Here is a 17,971-nt window from a genome sequence, read left to right as displayed (position 1 = left end):
AACATGATAAAAAAGAACTTGCTCAGAAAAGGCTACATCTGTTGAGAGCAGATACTTATTGAGGTCTGGAGAGTAATACCGATACCTCTTCTGAAGGCGACAATATCTCAAAAAAATGCACTTCAAAGCTTTAAGATCAAGTTTAGTCACATGAGGTCTGACATCCCAAACATAGAAAGTACTGCCAAATAGTTGTGATTCGAGAGGAAATAATAGTTTCTTAGGAAAGAGAACATTATAAGGAGTATTACCATTTAGTACTGCGGAGGGCATACGATTAATGAGAAAGCATGCAGTAGAGACAGTATCAGCCCAAAATTGCTTAGGAAGTTGCATTTGAAACAACAGGAATCTAGCAGTCTCAAGGAGATGTTAATTCTTCCTTTCAGCTACCCCATTTTGAGCGGGTGTATCATGACAATTGATGAAGAATACCCTGTTGAGTCATATAAGTCTGGAATGATTTCGACATATATTTTTTAGCATTATCACTCTGCAAAATTTTCACAGAAACATTAAATTGAGTCTTGATTTCAATACAAAAAGCAGAAAAATAAGAAAATACTTTTGAACGATACTTCATAAAATAAATCCAAGTCATTCTAGAGTAATCATCCACAAAAGTGATAAAATATCTGAATCCAATATTAAATCCAACCGGACATGAGCCCTAAACATCTAAATGAACTAATTCAAAAGCAGACTCAGCTCGTTTATTGACTCTAGGACTTAAAGAGATTCGATGATGTTTTGCAAAATGACATGACTCACATTCCAGTAAAGATACCTCATGAAATTGAGGGCATAGCTTCTTCAAAACCAGTAAAGAAGGGTGTCCTAATCGACAATGTGCTTCAAACAGAGACACGACACTGGAGCAGACAACAGGCTGAGGCACCCATGCATCCAAAATGTAGAGACCCCCAGATACATGTCTTTTACCAATAATATGCTTCGTCACAAGATCCTGAATGAGACAATGATCAAGAAAAAAGGAAACACAACAATTTAGGTCTTTAATAAGTTTACTCACAGAGATTAAATTAAATGCAAGATTAGGTAAACTTAGCACAGATGATAGGGTAATAGAAGGAGTAGGTTTAATAGTCTCAGAATCCTCAACATTATATGTTGACCCATCAGCTATAATAACGGAAGAAGGTGCTTTATGAGATCGAAAGCTAAAAATATGAGAATTACCTGTCATGTAATCCGTGGCACCAAAATCAATAACTCATTCATAAATAAGACATGTTTTACCTGTCTCAGTCGCTACTGAAGATGTTGGGATAATTTTAATAATATGGATCTTACTGTCAAAAACTATTTCAACCAAAACTCTATACTCCTTTACCTTCAAATGAATTAAAGGAAGATAACAAAATCTAACTCAGTGAACAATATAAAAAAAAGCGCCTTCACTCAACACCCAAACAACAAATGAATCACAGATCTGACAAGAGACTACAAGGCGACTTCGGCATGCTCTCTAGGTGGACGGGGAGAGACAAATATTACCCTAAATGGGTAACACAAAAGAACAAAAGTCCTAAATATTCAAAAATTTAAAACTTGGCGAAAGAGAAAAAGAAAACTCTCTACGGGAATGACTCTGATACCATGTAGAAAGATAATATTTTGTTGTATTTCACAATAGAAATTACAACTTATATATACATGAGAGACGATATCTAAACAGGAAGAAAAATTAAGTTCATAATTATACAATTACTAAGTAAGTTATCCATCTATCGATGTTTACTTACTATGCTAATATATTTACTTCTTATAACCTATAAGAGCACGCCCATTTTGATGCTTATGAAGAATGCCACCAAAAAACTGATAAAGAATGTGGCCGAGAAAGTGATAAAGAATTGGACGCCAAAACCCATTTCTTCTGTTAAAGACTGCTTCTTTCTTAGCGAGAAAGAGTTTCGCGAGCTGCCTGCAGAGCCACAAGGGGGCAATGGGAAGCCACAAGGGGGCAATGGGACGCCACAAAGGCCAGAATTGTTCTCATATCTGGATGCTGGGAACGTGGACAGCTGACCACGACTAGGGATGAGACCAGAGAGATTGTTGTTAGAGACATCAAAATCACTGAGAAATGAGAGATTCCCTAAAGATGCTGGGATAAATCCATGAAGATTATTATGAGAAAGATCCAGAACCCCAATTTCTTTCAAACCTCCCAAAGCATCAGGAATATTTCCAGTCATCTTGTTGTGGCTCAAGATTAGGACCTGCAAATAGCTCATGGAACCAAACTTGTCAGGGATCGTTCCTGACAGGGAATTGTAAGCGAGATTAATGTATATCATGCTGCCATTGCTAACAAATGTATAAATTGTCTTGCCAGAGTAAATTCTGATGCTTGAACATGACTGATCCATAAGAAAATTTTCTAGCCTCTCTACTCGAATCCCTCCAAATTCAACAATTGCCGTAGCTCCTTTACAAGATGCCTCATCAGCAGTTCTTACAAATGCAAACTGCTTTCCAGATACAGTTCCAGGAACAATTAATCCAGCTTGGTCTGCAAACTCAGGGGGGAGGTAACCAGCAAGGTTGTTACTGTTCAAGTCAAGCCATACTAGGCTCTGACACTTGCCAAGTTCTGGTGGTATTTGTCCAGTGAGTGAATTGCTACCCACTTGGAGTATAGCAAGGTTACTCAGATTTCCAATACTGGGGGGGATTTCTCCACTAAGTTGATTGCTGAAAAGTGAAATCCAAATCATATCGGTGCAACTGCCAATGGATTGTGGAATGCTTCCAGTGATGCGATTGTTGTTGAGAATCAACATCTCTAGCTTGCTTCCATTCGTGCAAATACTTTCTGGAATTTCACCTGTAAGGTTGTTTGCCCACATAATCAATTCAGAAAGATTTGGCAGGGTCCAAATCTCTCGGGGAATCAGACCAGTCAGATGGTTGAAACTAAAGTCGATTACATTCAGGTTTTTGCAGTTTCCTATCTCTGAAGGCACTTCTCCTGATAGATAATTGTTGGCCAGAAGTAGCTTCTGCAGATTAGAGGGGTTTGAGAAGGAGAAGAACTCAGAAGGAATCCTCCCAGTAAAGCCATTAGAACTAAGGTCAAGCACTTGAATCTGAGTAAGATTTGTCAGAGATAGCGGCACAGAACCAGTTATGTTGTTGAATGGTACATAGAGATACTTCAAATTTTGAAGACTACTGACAACAGTTGTAAGAAAATCTCCTGAGAGGAGATTATTGCCAAGTTTAAGACTCTCCAAAGAAGAACAGGATATAAAATTAAGTGGCAAGCCACCAGTAAGTTTATTCACTGACAGATCCAGCTTCTGCAGATTCCCACAAGCCTGTCCTAATTCAGGAGGAATATATCCAAAGAATTGATTTTCAGCGAGAGATAGCTGTCTCAAATTCTTCAACCTTCCCAGCAAGGCACCAGGAATCGATAATTGCAGCTCATTATGGGAGAGGTCAAGTGTCTCCAAGACCTCACAGTTGCTCATGCTAGTTGGAAACCCACCGCCAGAAAGCATGTTTGTTGACAAACTGAGGAAAGTAAGGTTGCTACAATTTCCAAAGTCCAGGCTGGAGAACTTGCCAGAAAAGTTGTTGTGCGAGAGATCTATGTGCTTAAGAGACGATTGAGAATCTGCAATAAAGCCAGGTGGTATCTCCCCTGATAACAGATTATACGAGAGGTCTAAAACTGATAGATTCCTGCAAGACATGGGAGTGTCTTCAAGTCTACCTGCAAGCTTGTTATCTGAGAAATTAAGAAAAATCAAGTTCTGGCAGCTAATGAGAAAATAGTTCAATAAGGTAGAATCGGAGATACGATTGCGGGAGAGGTCGAGCTGTAGCAAAGAAGGACCAAAATGGAGAGTGCCACTGGGAATAGAATTGCAAGAGAGATTAACATAAGCCAGACGATCACAAAACAAAGTGAAGGACTTTGATGGCAGAGGATCAGAGATGTTGTTGGAGGAAAGATCAAGAAACTCAAGAGCGCAGGGAGTAGCAGTTGAGACAGAGAGATTACCAGCAGAGAACAAATTGCCTTGGAGACTAAGATGCCTGAGAAATGGCAAGGCAGCAATGAGGTCAGGGAGATGTAGGCTGCCAATAAGACCCGCATTATTGAGGTTGAGAGCGGTTACATGGCCGTCAAGAGAGCAAGAAAGGCCAACCCATGAGCATGGACTAGAGGAATTGGCTGTCCAGTTGGCTAAGAAGTTGTTTGGATCCAATTCAACCGAAGATCTCTTGAAGGCTAGTAATCCTGCAACTTCATCCGTTCTACTTTGGCTTGAAACCAATTCTGTGGCATGTGATGATTTGATTAGAAGCAGCACCAGCAGTTGAGAAAGAAGGTCCAGTAGTAGCACATGGCCAAAGTCAAACATTCCCATTATGCTCTTAAACAAGATGCCAGTTAAGCTCTACAGCTCTAACTATTTACAGATGATAAGAGGAAAGATAAGTAAATTCAGATTGGACCCAGAAAAAGAAGTGAACCTGTGAGACTGCTAAACCAGAAGGAATTCAATTCGCCGTTTCCTGCCGCACTGCAGTGATAGGGGAAGAAGGAGAAACAAGGGATTGTTCTAAGCCATGGAAAGGAGTCGTAGAAGATCAAACGAAGCAAGTGATGCGACGTCGGAGTGATGGAAAAGTCAAACAACCAGATGGCCTAATCAGCATTAAAACTGAGCGTATGCCCTTATTGGATCAGTCAACGAAGAAAGAGAGACCCTAAAATATGGGATACGTACCATTGTTATTATTATTTTTGAGTGCGGGATTCGTATTATTATTATTATTATTATTGCTATTGCTTACTAGTGCTTATTGCCAAGGAAGAAAAGAGAAGGAATGGCCAGAACTCCGGCAATCGACTGGTGCTCGGTGTGCCATGGACGCTTCAAGGTCCTTTCACAGGCCAATTTCTCTCACTCGCTTTCCTGTAAAGCTTTCCTTTCTGTTTTTTCTTCTATCTGGATTTCGAGATTTGCGCCCGTTTTGCTGCAACAAAAAAATGCAACCCTTAAAACTAAATTATTGTTTCTCCGCAGCCAAATGCAACTCTTTCATATCGAATTTTGGTTCTTGCCTTCTGCTATTTCCATTAGCGCACAATTGCTGTCTTTTACTAAGGGCAGTTAATTAGTATGAAAGAATTGCTAATTTGGATTTTCACTCAATGAGAATGGTGGGGGAATGCTGTGAATTGAACTCTAGGTATTAGAGAGGATGTTTCTTGTTGTTAATAAAATTTTTAAACTGTTCCTTTGACAACTCTAGTTAGTTTTTTCAATACAAAATAGAAAGAATTTGGCATAGGTAAGTCGCTCTATGTATTTGTACAGTCACTCTTGTCAAGTGTTGTATACGAATTTTCCTGAATAAAAAAGCAGGCTAGTTTGGATTTGTAACTATAGCTGACAGAAACATTTTACACCCTCAAATGCAGCTTTTGAATTTGTGATTCTCATCTTCCATTATAGATCCCACTAAAAACTGGGCTGTTCCCTCCCAGTGATGCTTCCCATTCTACTGAGGATGTCATGATATTAGATAGCATTGGAAGAATATCTCGTATTTCTGGTCTATTGATTGGGTCTTCGCTCAAACACCATTCTGCAATTTCTGCCATCTGCAAAAAGTAATATTTTATCATATTTGAATCAACAGTAGTCTTCTCACATATAGATATTATGGTACCCATGATTCAGTTCTATAATCTGCAATTCTGAGTCCATTTCTACAGAAGTTTGCTTAGGTCAAGCAAGTCTGCTTCCTTCAAAAGTGTATTGTTTGACAGTAAAATTTGGAATAACATTATGAGAGATGTAAAGCCTTTAATCTATGAATTGGACGCTTGAATATTGCTTTTAAAGCTTTGAACTAGTCTTGTAAAGTTTTATGTCCTGCTGATGGTGTTATAGAAGCTTGATTTGTGTTAGTATTTAAGCTCCGGTTGAATGATGAATGTCATCATCCTAGTGACGTTATCCTTTTACAGCATAAAATAATAGGAGCCAAAGGCATCCATGAAGAAAATTGGAATAAGTTGGGCTAACCTTGTAGACATCATCCATGGGGAAGCTACCCCGGAGATTTCTGTCTACTGCACTTTCTAAGGCACTCTCTGGATCTTCATCTTCAAAAATTTTGTAAACCTGTTCATGTGACAAAAGAGAAAATTTTTTGGGTCATCATAATCAGATTTTATTAATTGTAGTGCGTGCCCAGAGCATTCATTTGTAAAACAGTGGTAGTGCCAAAATAGTAGGGAAAACACTTCATGTCATTACAAACATATGCATATATGAAAATGGTATGCAGCTGAACCTGCAAATAATTTTGTTAGCTGTTTGATAGCAGGAGAATAAATAGCCTTGTTGATTGATCACATCTACCATTTTGATTAATAAAATCAAGCTGATAATTTCTCAAATAACATCCAGCCTTTTAACTACTTAAATTTTTCAAAGGAATTTTTAAACTATTTTTCCTTTTCTTGGTTAATGTTGTCAGTGACATTGATTAATGAGTTTGAGTTTTCTCTGTCCTTCCACATAGCTAACTGTCATCAAATTTTCAACTAGAGCACATCTTTTTTATTTAGATTTATCAAGCTTGATTCAATTAGTTTTTATTTTTATTTTTCTTTTTCTTGAAGAATTTTTGGCCTCACTACTGTAATTAGAGATCTCATCTTGTTGGGCTCCCAGTTGTCCCGAACAAGTGCACGCTGGCCTGTTATCAGCTCTGCCAGAACCACTCCAAATGCAAATACATCAGTTTTGGTGGTCACCTGCAGCTCCTTCACGGATCTTCCCGTGAAGTATATTATGTCAGATAACCTTTTTCCTCTCTTTCTGATACAATGTACTCACATTCAATAGCAGAATTGGAACAGGAAGTTACTCTGGGGGAAGATAGCCTGGTGTTCCAACCAGTCTAGTTGCTATTAAATCTTCATCACTGGTTCGCTCAACGAGCTTTGCCAATCCAAAGTCTGCAACCTGCAGAACCAGATGCTAAGCTAATGATTTGAAGTAAACTGTAGAAGGTTGTCTCTCTTAAAGTATGTATTACACTTGATGTTGAGGAGAGTTTTCTTTTTTTTTTTTTTTTGTTCTGGAAGACTAGAACCAAGTTATGCTCGAGGTTTTTTTCCCCTTCAAAAGGCCATCATGTTTTATGTAATCAATTTTGATAATAATTAAAAATCAAGTGATAAGATTTAAGTTTTAAGTACCTTTGCTCGTAGTCCCTCATCAAGTAGAATGTTAGTACTCTTTATATCTCGGTGCACATAGCGCTTTTTTGTGTGATCATGAATATATTCAATTCCCTTTGCAGCATCTAGTGCTATCTGTGTTCTTGCTACCCAAGAGAGGGGCTGGTAACCTGATTGAGTACCCAATTGTTTAGGCAGCTTGGTGAGGCTTACATGAAAATTTTGACATAGAAAAAGAGGTCATCTCCAGTTCATGCTTTTATTCTTTTAGATGATGTACATCCTATAAAGGGTCCAGCAGAAATGCAAATGATGTTTTTCATTGCATGAACCTCACAATTATTGAAAAACATTCTTGCATTTTTGAATGTAAGAGTTTATCCAGGCTTTTTCTCTAATAGCCTTAAACTTTACTAAATTGAACATATAAGAGTCTCTTTGAAAAGTTAAGGCAGGCATGCTAGTGATTTGAATACCTTTTAGCAAGGGATCGTGAAGATGATCACTAAGAGATCCATTTCGAATGTATTCATAAACCAAGTAAAGGTGGTCATCGCCACTGGCATAACCTAATAGTTCCACCTGTAACATTATTTATATGCTGAGTATATGTACAAAACCACCTCTTTCACACTGCATTTGAGAACTAATGTTGATGATTACTTACAACATTTATGTGATGGACTTTACATAGAACTTTAACCTCTGCAAAGAACTCTCTGGATTTGTTAGATTTCATCTTCTTTATTGCAACCTCCTGAATGTTGAAAACAAATCATATTTTGAGCTATTAGCCTGCATTTACTGTAGTAATATTTCTGGATTAGTTTGGCTAAGTTGAATGAAGAAGGAATACCTGTTCTCCCATTACTCCAAAGTACACACTTCCGTATCCACCTGCTCCAATTTTTCTAGTTTCATCAAAGTTATTTGTGGCTTCTTCAATCTCTTCTGCAGTGTATATGACTGGTTTATCTGATTCCAGAGCTGTTCCATCTGTGGAATGTAAATTCATTGTGAGTTCTCTCTCCTTTCTGCTGAAAATATGATATATACCTCAAAGTTACAAGGTACAGGACTCATTCAAGTTTTATATTTGAATATTTTCTTGTTCTTTTATTTAATTTGTCTAACCTTCTTTTATTTCCATATTCAAAATGTGCAAGGAAAGTCCTCTGGACCTGGTAGTACTCATGCTTGTGGATACTGTTTTTGGATCTTTAGAACTGTTCTGATGAGATCCTTTTCTTCTGAGAAATATAATTATCAATGTGGTCATTAGAAGTAATGTTGTAGCTGATAGTATGCCGATGATTATTGTCCAATTCTGTCTCTTTCTTGATGCTGAACATTAAAAAAAAAAAAAGCAAAGGATGTTAAATTACAGAAACACTTCCTCTCTGAGTTTCAGTTGAATTTCTGAGTAAGACATGGGCTTTCATTAGTAATTTTCTTTTTTGAACATATTCCCTTTTAAATTAGTGGAACTAATATAAAATGCGATCCTCAAGGATAATAACATAAGATGCAATGAAATCTTAAAGAACATATGAAGAGAAAATGAAGAACTTGGTCTTTTTGGGAGAAGGTAAGATTGTTTTTTTGAAGGGTGAAAAACAGGAGAAGCTAACAAGAAGGAATTTGTTTAGCTGTAAGAAATAAGCATAATAGATTATAGATTGAAATGGTTATATTACATTCTTATGAAACATACATTATTCATGATGCACCAAGACTTGGGATCAATTTAGTTTAATACGAATATGGAAGTTTTGAAATTATAAATGCAAATACTGCATGATAATGATGGAAATAGACTCTGTAAGTATGAGAAATCAGAAATATTAGGAGAGAGTCCCCACTCACCTGTGTCTGAGGACGGGAGTGGAGGTGGGGCTGGAATACCGTCCATCTCTTTGGGAATATACAGCACCCAATCCTCTTGAATGAAGCTTGGGTCTCCATTTAGAAATCCATTCATGCTCAGTATGGCACTTATAGTAGATGAAAGCCTACTAGCAATACCTGATAGCGTGTCTTGGTTTTGAACAGTATACGTTACCACGACTTGGGAATCATTTTCTACACAGCCACACAACAGATGCATGGGAACTTCATTTCCTGTCTTAAATATGTCTTCTTCATCTTCAACCTCCCAAGCTTGTCCACTGTAATTCTGCTTTGAAACATTCAGAAAAGTGTCGTCCTTGAGCACTTTGTAGGACGCATCATAGAAGTATCCTCTGGTGCCATTGACAGTTTTACAAGAGCAAGGTACTGTTACTAGATAATCTTGTATGTTTTCGCGCAGAATGGGACTGATCTGGGTGGAATTGACAGAGTAAAGAAAAGCAACTTGTTTCATCTGCAGACCTTTATTAATATGGTACAGTGAGGCATTACACTTCTTGACATCTTCATTGCAAACAAAAGGGTGTATGCCTGTCTCGTTGCTAGCAGAGGCGACCACTTCCATCAGTAGAATTAACAGCAAAGGCAGGAGAGTATAAGAAGCCATAGTTGCAGAGCATGGGAATTTTCCAGGTAAGGGAACAAAGGAAAAGGAAATGAAATATTGGAGTTAGCAATGAAACACTAAATGGTGGACATTTTCATATGGGAACTCTGTGCTCTTCCTATAGATTCTAACAAGAAGACATTCTACTCTTTATTATATTATAGATTATATATCCTACTATTTTGTAGTTAACAAAGCCTATTCCTTGTCTTATGAGATGATCTGATTTTGTCGATGTTTACAATGGTGACAACTTTGTCTGTGGCTCACCAGTAGAGCATGGCAAATTCCAGGTACGTGTCTCACAGTTTGAAGCTGTAAATCTAGAATATTGTCAACTGATGTTTAAATTGTAATATTAAGTTGTTGCTGTTTGAATTACCTGGAAGGCAACCTGACACATCTGTCTGCTGCAATGTAAATGTACTGTCATAAGCCTAGCTATTGGTCTCTTGCCAACATCCGTTTCTGCAGTGTCATTAATGATTGAACTGGAACGTTGTTGTTTTCCCCGTCTGCACAACAGCACAAGCACTGAGCTTTTACAGCTCCTCTTCTTAGCAGATTATGTTCTCTTTGAATTACAACAGCTTATTTGATAGAAAAGAATTAAAAAAGAAAGGAACATAATTGGGAGTTTTTTTTGTTTTCTATTTTTCAAGTTGTTGCTTTCACATTTACCTTGTATTTTTCCTCCTCCTTCAGCCTGGCAAGTGTAAGGTGTCTTTGTCTCTGAGACTGAGAGTTTGTGACTCCCTGTTATCCACGGTAACTTTTTAATAATACTAAGAAAAATATCGTTTGAGAGTAAATATTATGAAAAATAAGTTTAGAAGTTCAAAAATCGACCGACTGATTTTAAAATAAAAAAAAAAGAATTAAAATAAGTCAAAATATAAAAAAAATAGAATATGTTTTTCTAATATAAAATATAATGGCTACGGTTACTGGGTCAAACTCCTGGAAAGATGAACTAGGCATTTTTGCATTTATATGCATATATTTGAAGGATTCTCCATCATAGTGAACGTTTAGTTTATTTTTTTTTTAAAGAGAATTTATTGATGGATGAGATAATGAGGATTTAAATTTATGAACTTGTAGAGGCAGATAGATAATTAATAAACCATATTATAATGAACAAGATTCGAATTTTTAAATTTCTACTACATAAACTATTTACAATTATCACCTACACTTACGCGAAACTAATTGAGATAGTCAGCAGTTTTTCACTCCTTATCCATTTCAGTAATAACTCAATCCGACAATTAAGAATTAGTTTTCTTTTCACACTATTAAATTAATAATTCGGTGCCTGAGTTGTCTCCTCATGGCTCAGGGCGAAAATCATTAAGTTATAAGCAAGAGGGATCAACATTTTCCAAATCCTAACTTTTAACAATAATTTTCCAAAAAAATTTCCCATTATAGATGGACGAATGTGCTATCTGGGGCTCTTGTTAACGGTGTCTTACTATGTGGCCTATGCTCTCTCTAATGAAAGAAACCAAACCATATATAAGCTTTCGTATCATGCTTTTTTATATTATTATTTCTAAGATGATATCCTCAGCATTGAGCAAGCATCTACACGCTTGGTCAAATGCAAACTAATGAGAGTGTCTATGCGAGGATAAAAAGATTCGCAACAAATAAATTTTCCTTTATGATCCGAATTCAGAAATTACTCCATATGATTTGATGGCTGAAAATTCATGCAGATTATTGGATCTTTACTCACATGATACAAAATCAGATAAACCAAAGAAGAGCAGTCATTACGATAAAAACTAAGCTTTTACATAAAAAGGTCTTCAAACAAAGATACCATTGGGTAAATGTCCTTCATCTCTTGTGTGGCTAAGCAATTATCTATAAAATGCAGTTTGGCTATTAATTATAAAGTTCTCAAAAAGAGAACATGTATTGGATATTCTTCACAGCTTGTTGGATGCAGTAAAGACCAGGTCTCACTGGGGAACAGGAGAAATTTTTGAACTCTTTACGTGACACAGTTACAGCATCAAATCATCTCCAATTTCACTAATAATTTTGTCCACTTTAATCAACATTTCTGGCAACGACAAAAGGATAACCATGAAAAATTAGCCAATTAGTTGAATCGTAATTTCCAATGTATCATTTTGTAATCATTACTTAAATATTAAAGAGCATAACCCCTATTATAGTATCGTTGAAACATAACGAAGTTAAGGTAACCTCAATGAAGCTGCTATAATCACATTGGCAAGACAAAGCAAACGGTGTTGGAAAATACAATTACAACTAGCATAAGGTTAAGGGGAGGAAAATTTAGCTAACCTTGGAAGGAGGAATCTTCCATGTATCTCTGAAAGAAAACAAAATATTAGCAAAACAATGCTATAAACAGAGCACAAGCTTCTTAATTCACAAGTATGCAGAAAACTGGTTCGAACTCTTTGAGCAATAATAAGCACCAAAATACCACCATATGTTTGTGGGCATGCATATAAAATAGGGAAAAAAAATGCAAGAAGATACCGCGATTTGAGATTTGAGATCGATGTTCTCGGATGAACTTGGCCGGCGTGCGTCTGCACCAGTCCAGGAAAAGTATCATTAAAATGATAATGAAAGTTCCAACCGTAGCTGGGGCAACATATCTACCTTGTTTGACCTCAGAGCAGCAGTTGGTCAGAAATGAAGCAAAGCTGGGAGGCAAGGCACATGAAATGCCTTCAGATATGTGGTTCAGTTGTGTTTTCTCAATGTACGACTCCTTCTCAACTTCATAGTCGAAGCTCAATTGAGGAGAGTAAGCTTGACCTGTGGTCATAACACTTGATTGCTCTTCACAAGCTCTGCAGGCACCATTTGTTATTAAAAGTCAATATTTCAGCTTATTTTTTTGCGACTCTACTTGATGAGCAAAATTCTGCATGGTTGACGCGTCAAGTTAGGTAAGGGAAGATTTTCGTTTCACCTAGATGGGGTTTCATTTGTAGACAAGAAAACAGATGGCGATGAAATTTCTGTTGGAGAGCCACTATTCAGGAGTTCGGTTTCAGAGATTTCCTTCAAGATATCCTGGAAAAACAAAACAGAATGGAAAATAGAAATCTAAATGAGCCCTCAACTTTTTGTCAAAGTTCAAATACCCTCAACTTAATATTTTTTATCAAATATTTACGGTAATGTCGGAATATATCATAATTTAATAAAGTATTATTTTTAAAATAATATCCTTTTTAGTAATTTAAATATTAAAAATTACTGACTAATTTTATTCTTGTCTTTTTGTCTTTTTAATTTTTATTTTATTAAAAAATAATAAATAATTTTAATATTTAAATTTTAAAGTAATATTTTATTATTTGCTTTCAAAAAAAATATTTTGTTATTAAAAATAGCATTTTTAATAAATCGACAATTTCAATATGAATGAATTAAAAGTCCAAAATTTATGTTTTGATTTAGTTAAAAAGATGAAATTGGACTTATTTATAGTTTATTAAAAAATTTAAAGCCTTATTTAAATTTTTTTGCGACACGGAATCTCAACATTGCCAGAAGTAATTAACAGTGGACTTTTCTATTTTCCAATGATAAATGAAATTATGATACATCAACTGGCACAATGCTTCTACTTACTAACCTTCAAAGCATTTATGAATCTCTCCGCCTCAGAAATCACTGAAAATCGCAAAGCAAACTTCTGGATCTGCAAGCACGTTTAAGTAATTCTCTAGGAATAGAGCAGTAAAACCAAATGCTAAGATTAAGTTGCAGCAGTAAAAGATCCAACTGAGATTAATTTAGTTTCTGACTTCTGTCAAATATGTAATATTAGTTGAAGGAACTTGATTGAGCAATTAAATTAAGTTGATCCATATTTATTTCTATCAATCGACTCTCACCAAAATAAAAAATCTAATTTATCCTTTATATTTTTAAGATATACACATTATTTTAGAAAAAATTTCAAAAAAGTAATATAGTAAAAGAACATTAAAAATTACTTAACTAATCCCGTTGACTCACATTAATGAGAGTCAACTAGATACATCAAGTTTTTTCCTTGGTTAAATATGTGATGTATGATGATGAAAAACAGTGTTGCACAGTGCCATTACAGCAGCCAACACAAGGCAAGAGTGTAGTATAAAAATTTTATGGATTCATATAATGCTTAAATGCTCCAAGCATATAAATTCTGACTCCTAGGATTTATCGCACGTAGGAAGCAATCATTGTAGAAATAATTAATGAACTTCGTATCAACATGCACATATACAAGGCAAAACATGTAGTTGATACACATGTGAATATTTAATTGGTTTAATTTAAAATTAAATTGAATAAAATTAAAATTTTATTATTTAATAAAATTAAATTAAATTGATTTTAGTTAGAAATTAAATCGAATCAATTTGATTTAGTTTGATTTAATCGGTTTAAATTTTTAATAAATTTTTTATTTTTTATATTTTATTTTTAATATTTTAAAATTTAATTAAAATATTTTAATATGATCTAATTTTTATGTATTATTGAAAATAATATATTATTTATTATTAATAGATTCAATTCGAATTTTTTATTTTTTTTATTAAAATCAAATCGAATCGAAATAATTAATATTTTTTAAATTAAAAATCAAAACGAATCAAAATAAATAAAAAATTAAATTAAAATTTTAAATTAATTTGATTTCAACGACTTTTACAATTTAATCCGAATAATGCTAAAATGTTATATTGTAAAATCAGGAGCAAACTTGGTAGTGTACGGATGTAGGTGGAAATTTTATTGCTTTAAGAAACATCATTGAAAAAGAGGAAGAAGAAGAAGAAAGGAGCAAGTAGGGATGACTAAGTGGGTTTAGGCCGTTTGGCCATCTAAATTTAAGGGAAAAAAAAGTTTACTAATAAAAGAAGTTAAATACAAATTATATAATATTTTAACTATGAGCAAACTTGGTAGTCTACTGATGTAGGTGGAAATTTTATTGCTTTAAGAAACATCATTGAAAAAGACGAAGAAGAAGAAGAAAGGAGCAAGTAGGGATGCCTAAGTGGGTTTGGGCCGTTTGGCCATCTAAATTTAAGAAAAAGAAAAGGGTTTACTAATTGTGGAAAAGAAGTTAAATACAAATTATATAATATTTTAACTATTATAGAATTCAAAGAAATTTATGATAGGACTCATGAATAATAATGATACTAACTTTTTTTTTTTGAAGGAAAATAATGATACTAACTTCATAATATTTATGTTTTAAATTTATACATCCAAATTAATAAAATTAATTAATAATTTTAATTTTAATAAAATTAAAATTATAATGATTTGTCTAAAATACACTTTAAATAATTATGCTTTTTATACATTAAAATTAAATTACTTAAAAATTAGTAAGGTGTATATGGAAAATAAAATTTAATATTATCTTAAAATTTTTAAAATGACAGATATTGGGATAAAAAAAAGTTCTCTAAAGAATAGTTTAGTTATCGTGGGAAAAAGATAGTAATAAATTAATAATAATTTTATTCTTACCCGGCATAAGCCACTTCACTATGTTTCCCTCCTTCTAATGGTGATTTAAGTGTCTGCTTTCAACTCATTTCCTCTTCATTTCTCTCCTTATTACTTTCCTTGTTAAGCGTAAAAAGGAAATTACGTTAATTTCTCTTCAGTCCCTCTCATTTCCCTCACTTCGATGGGACAAACACGAAATTTGTGAGAGGAAGTAGGTAAGTCAATTCAACAGAGAAAGATCCTTTTTGGTTTCTGACTTTCCTTCATCCAGACAAAACAGAAATATCCTACCATTTTAAAATCACATCTTTATACATACATAAATATATATATAAATGCACATCTTATAGAGAATCAAGATATCTTACCTCGCCAGCAGAGTCTTTATAACTCACAAATACCGCTCTGCTACCCCTAGGAGGATATCCAGAGACGCATGACACATGAGGCCATGTGAAATGGAGCTTGGAAACATAGTGCTCTTCCTGCAAATAGAATGTTATATAGATTATTAGCTCAGAATCTCATTAAAAAAATCTGTAGAACAAAAGAAAATTTGCAAAAAGCTCAAAAGCATATATAGAGCAAAGTCTCAACGCTGCAAAAAATAAATAAATAAATAAATAAACTAGCTGCTTTCACGTATTTACTTTAAATGAAACTAGGAAAAGTCTGCTTCAAACAGGAGGTACAAGTTGCAGAGATTTCTGATGGAAACATTTCAAGTAGGTAATGAGGAATTAGTAGAACTGCAGGACTTTGCGGCATATAGCAAATAATGAAGTAGGCACCGCAATTTGACCAAGCATAGAGAACTTGTTGTAGAGCGTGTTCCATTGCTTACTTTTGCATACAAACAATACGTTATAACTTGACAATTTCTATCAATAGTGAATCGTAAATTGTTCCTGAACTGGTGACTGAGATCTGGAGAAAAAAGAAAAAGAAAAACTCGTATCTGATAAATATTATACTATCGGACACCGAAACCAAATCCAAGCCTCTATTAACCGCTGATAATATTTACTATATAATCTTCATAAACCTATAACATTAATTTAGTTGTTACTGTTCCATTCTGTACTGAGCAAATGTGGATTTGAGGAAGTATGGCTATATATATTATATTTATGGAAAAGGAACACGAAGTCAAATAATGAAGTGTGTTCAGTTTAACTCAAACTCTCTAAATAAATAAATAATGGACAAGCGAAGAAAAAATTACTAACGAATTAAAGACTTGAGAAATTATGACCTATACAGAAGTGTTAACTGTTCCAAAGTCCAGATAGCACGAGAAATAAATCTCGGTTTACAATTTCTAACTATATATTTTCCCTTAGTTTCTTAGTAACCAAACAGAGACAACTAAGCTAAATATCACAAGTTTTATCAGAAGTATTTCAAGTGTAATCGAATCCAAAATGGAATGTAGAATTTGAATTCCTTTCATCTTCGTTGTTTTCCTCAGCAAACGGATGGAATCAAAGGTAGAAGAATCTCAGATTCTTAAAGCTAAACTAGTTGCCGGAGCCAGTTATCACGGAGAAGAAGTTTCAAGGCAGATGGAGAAACAAAATCTACTCACAAGCATCTTGTCAGAGAAACAGACAGAGAGGATCGCATCGGAGAGGGCGTGATAGTTGAGGAGTTGCAGAGACGCGGTTGGAGAGCGAGAGGAGATCCAGGTACCCCGTGACGCGCAACATCGCCGTTTGTTGAGGCGATGAACGAGAAAGGGACACGTGGAAGGAACGGAGGGGTAGATGATAAAGCGGGAGAAAGAGACCTGCCACTGGTCTTTAATGACGGAAATTGGTTTCTCTGTTCGCTCACTCGCTATCAGTGCCAGTGTTCCCGCCATATTTTTATCTTTGAATTCCTTTGACGAGTTTAGGAAACAATAGGAGTGTGGCTATTTATATAGGAAAATTTAAATATATACTAAACTCAAATAAAATTAATCTCAGACTCGGTTAATTTTATAGAAAATATTTTTTAATAAAATATTTTTTATATTTTCTGATTTTTTAAGAATGAAAAATGTTTTTTATAAAAAAAAAATTATTTTCACATTTTATTTTTTAAATTAAAATTAAAAAATAAAAATAAATTATTTTATTAAAAAATATTTTCCACTTTTACATAAAATATTTTTTAAGAAAAATATTTTTTAAATATAAATTATTTTTTATAAATAAATGAAATATTAATAAATAAATATATTTACCTGTTAACTTTTTATTAACTTGTCATTTTATATATATTTAGAAAATAAAAAAAAAACTTAAACTTGATAAAAAAAATTTCAAAACTTTTATGATATTAAATTACATTTTTTCTGAATATATCTGTAAAAAATTAAATCAAAATACTTTAAATTGAATTTTTTAGATGGGTGTATAATGCCCCATTCATTTTCTTTATACTGTTTGTGTGTTAAAAGTTGAAGAGATGATTTCGGTGGTGCTGTTGTTTTATTGCGGTAATGCGTGTGTTTGGAGAGAGCATGAACACTTCATATCGTGCTTAATATGCAACGGGTGATTTATACATTTTACATGAAATCAAAATGTCATTATATAATTATTCCTTAAACTATAAGCGTAGTCGATTCTCATAAATCTTGACAATTTAGTTGTCTGATTTCTCGATTCTTGTGGCTATAAGTTATCTTTAAG

The 17,971-nt window shown here is 34.3% G+C and overlaps 3 protein-coding genes across 6 annotated transcripts; all 3 read right to left on the bottom strand.

Moving 5' to 3' along the window:
- Nucleotides 1-1,741: 1,741 nt before the first annotated feature.
- LOC110630070 (receptor-like protein kinase BRI1-like 3) lies at nt 1,742-4,813 on the bottom strand. 2 transcript variants are annotated; one of them, XM_021777382.2, is made up of 2 exons: nt 4,040-4,813; nt 1,742-3,763 (listed from the first exon to the last, which is right to left on the bottom strand). In XM_021777382.2, the coding sequence occupies exons 1-2, from the start codon at nt 4,407-4,409 to the stop codon at nt 1,794-1,796; spliced, it is 2,340 nt and encodes a 779-aa protein (XP_021633074.1). In that variant the 5' UTR covers nt 4,410-4,813; the 3' UTR covers nt 1,742-1,793. The 2 variants fall into 2 exon arrangements, with proteins under 2 accessions (XP_021633074.1, XP_021633073.1); XM_021777381.2 differs by having other exon boundaries at nt 1,744-4,813.
- A 544-nt stretch (nt 4,814-5,357) lies between these two features.
- LOC110630082 (lysM domain receptor-like kinase 3) lies at nt 5,358-10,314 on the bottom strand. The gene is made up of 10 exons (XM_043949687.1): nt 9,113-10,314; nt 8,381-8,590; nt 8,103-8,242; nt 7,914-8,003; nt 7,723-7,828; nt 7,265-7,416; nt 6,931-7,028; nt 6,698-6,836; nt 6,081-6,179; nt 5,358-5,653 (listed from the first exon to the last, which is right to left on the bottom strand). The coding sequence occupies exons 1-10, from the start codon at nt 9,762-9,764 to the stop codon at nt 5,489-5,491; spliced, it is 1,851 nt and encodes a 616-aa protein (XP_043805622.1). The 5' UTR covers nt 9,765-10,314; the 3' UTR covers nt 5,358-5,488.
- On the bottom strand, nt 10,149-17,167 carry LOC110630071 (protein POOR HOMOLOGOUS SYNAPSIS 1). Of its 3 annotated transcripts, XM_043949689.1 has the most exons (9): nt 16,879-17,167; nt 15,659-15,775; nt 13,405-13,470; nt 12,733-12,836; nt 12,417-12,610; nt 12,291-12,343; nt 12,090-12,117; nt 10,446-10,520; nt 10,149-10,279 (listed from the first exon to the last, which is right to left on the bottom strand). In XM_043949689.1, exons 1-9 carry the CDS (start codon nt 17,152-17,154, stop codon nt 10,206-10,208), a joined length of 987 nt encoding a protein of 328 aa, XP_043805624.1. In that variant the 5' UTR covers nt 17,155-17,167; the 3' UTR covers nt 10,149-10,205. The 3 variants fall into 3 exon arrangements, with proteins under 3 accessions (XP_043805624.1, XP_043805623.1, XP_021633076.1); XM_043949688.1 differs by lacking the exon at nt 10,149-10,279 and having other exon boundaries at nt 10,324-10,520; XM_021777384.2 differs by lacking the exons at nt 10,149-10,279; nt 10,446-10,520 and adding an exon at nt 10,937-11,841.
- Between the last annotated feature and the right edge of the window lie 804 nt (nt 17,168-17,971).

This window comes from Manihot esculenta, chromosome 13 (assembly GCF_001659605.2).
Source record: "Manihot esculenta cultivar AM560-2 chromosome 13, M.esculenta_v8, whole genome shotgun sequence".
NCBI lineage: Eukaryota > Viridiplantae > Streptophyta > Magnoliopsida > Malpighiales > Euphorbiaceae > Manihot > Manihot esculenta.
This window is presented reverse-complemented; position numbering and strand designations above follow the sequence as displayed.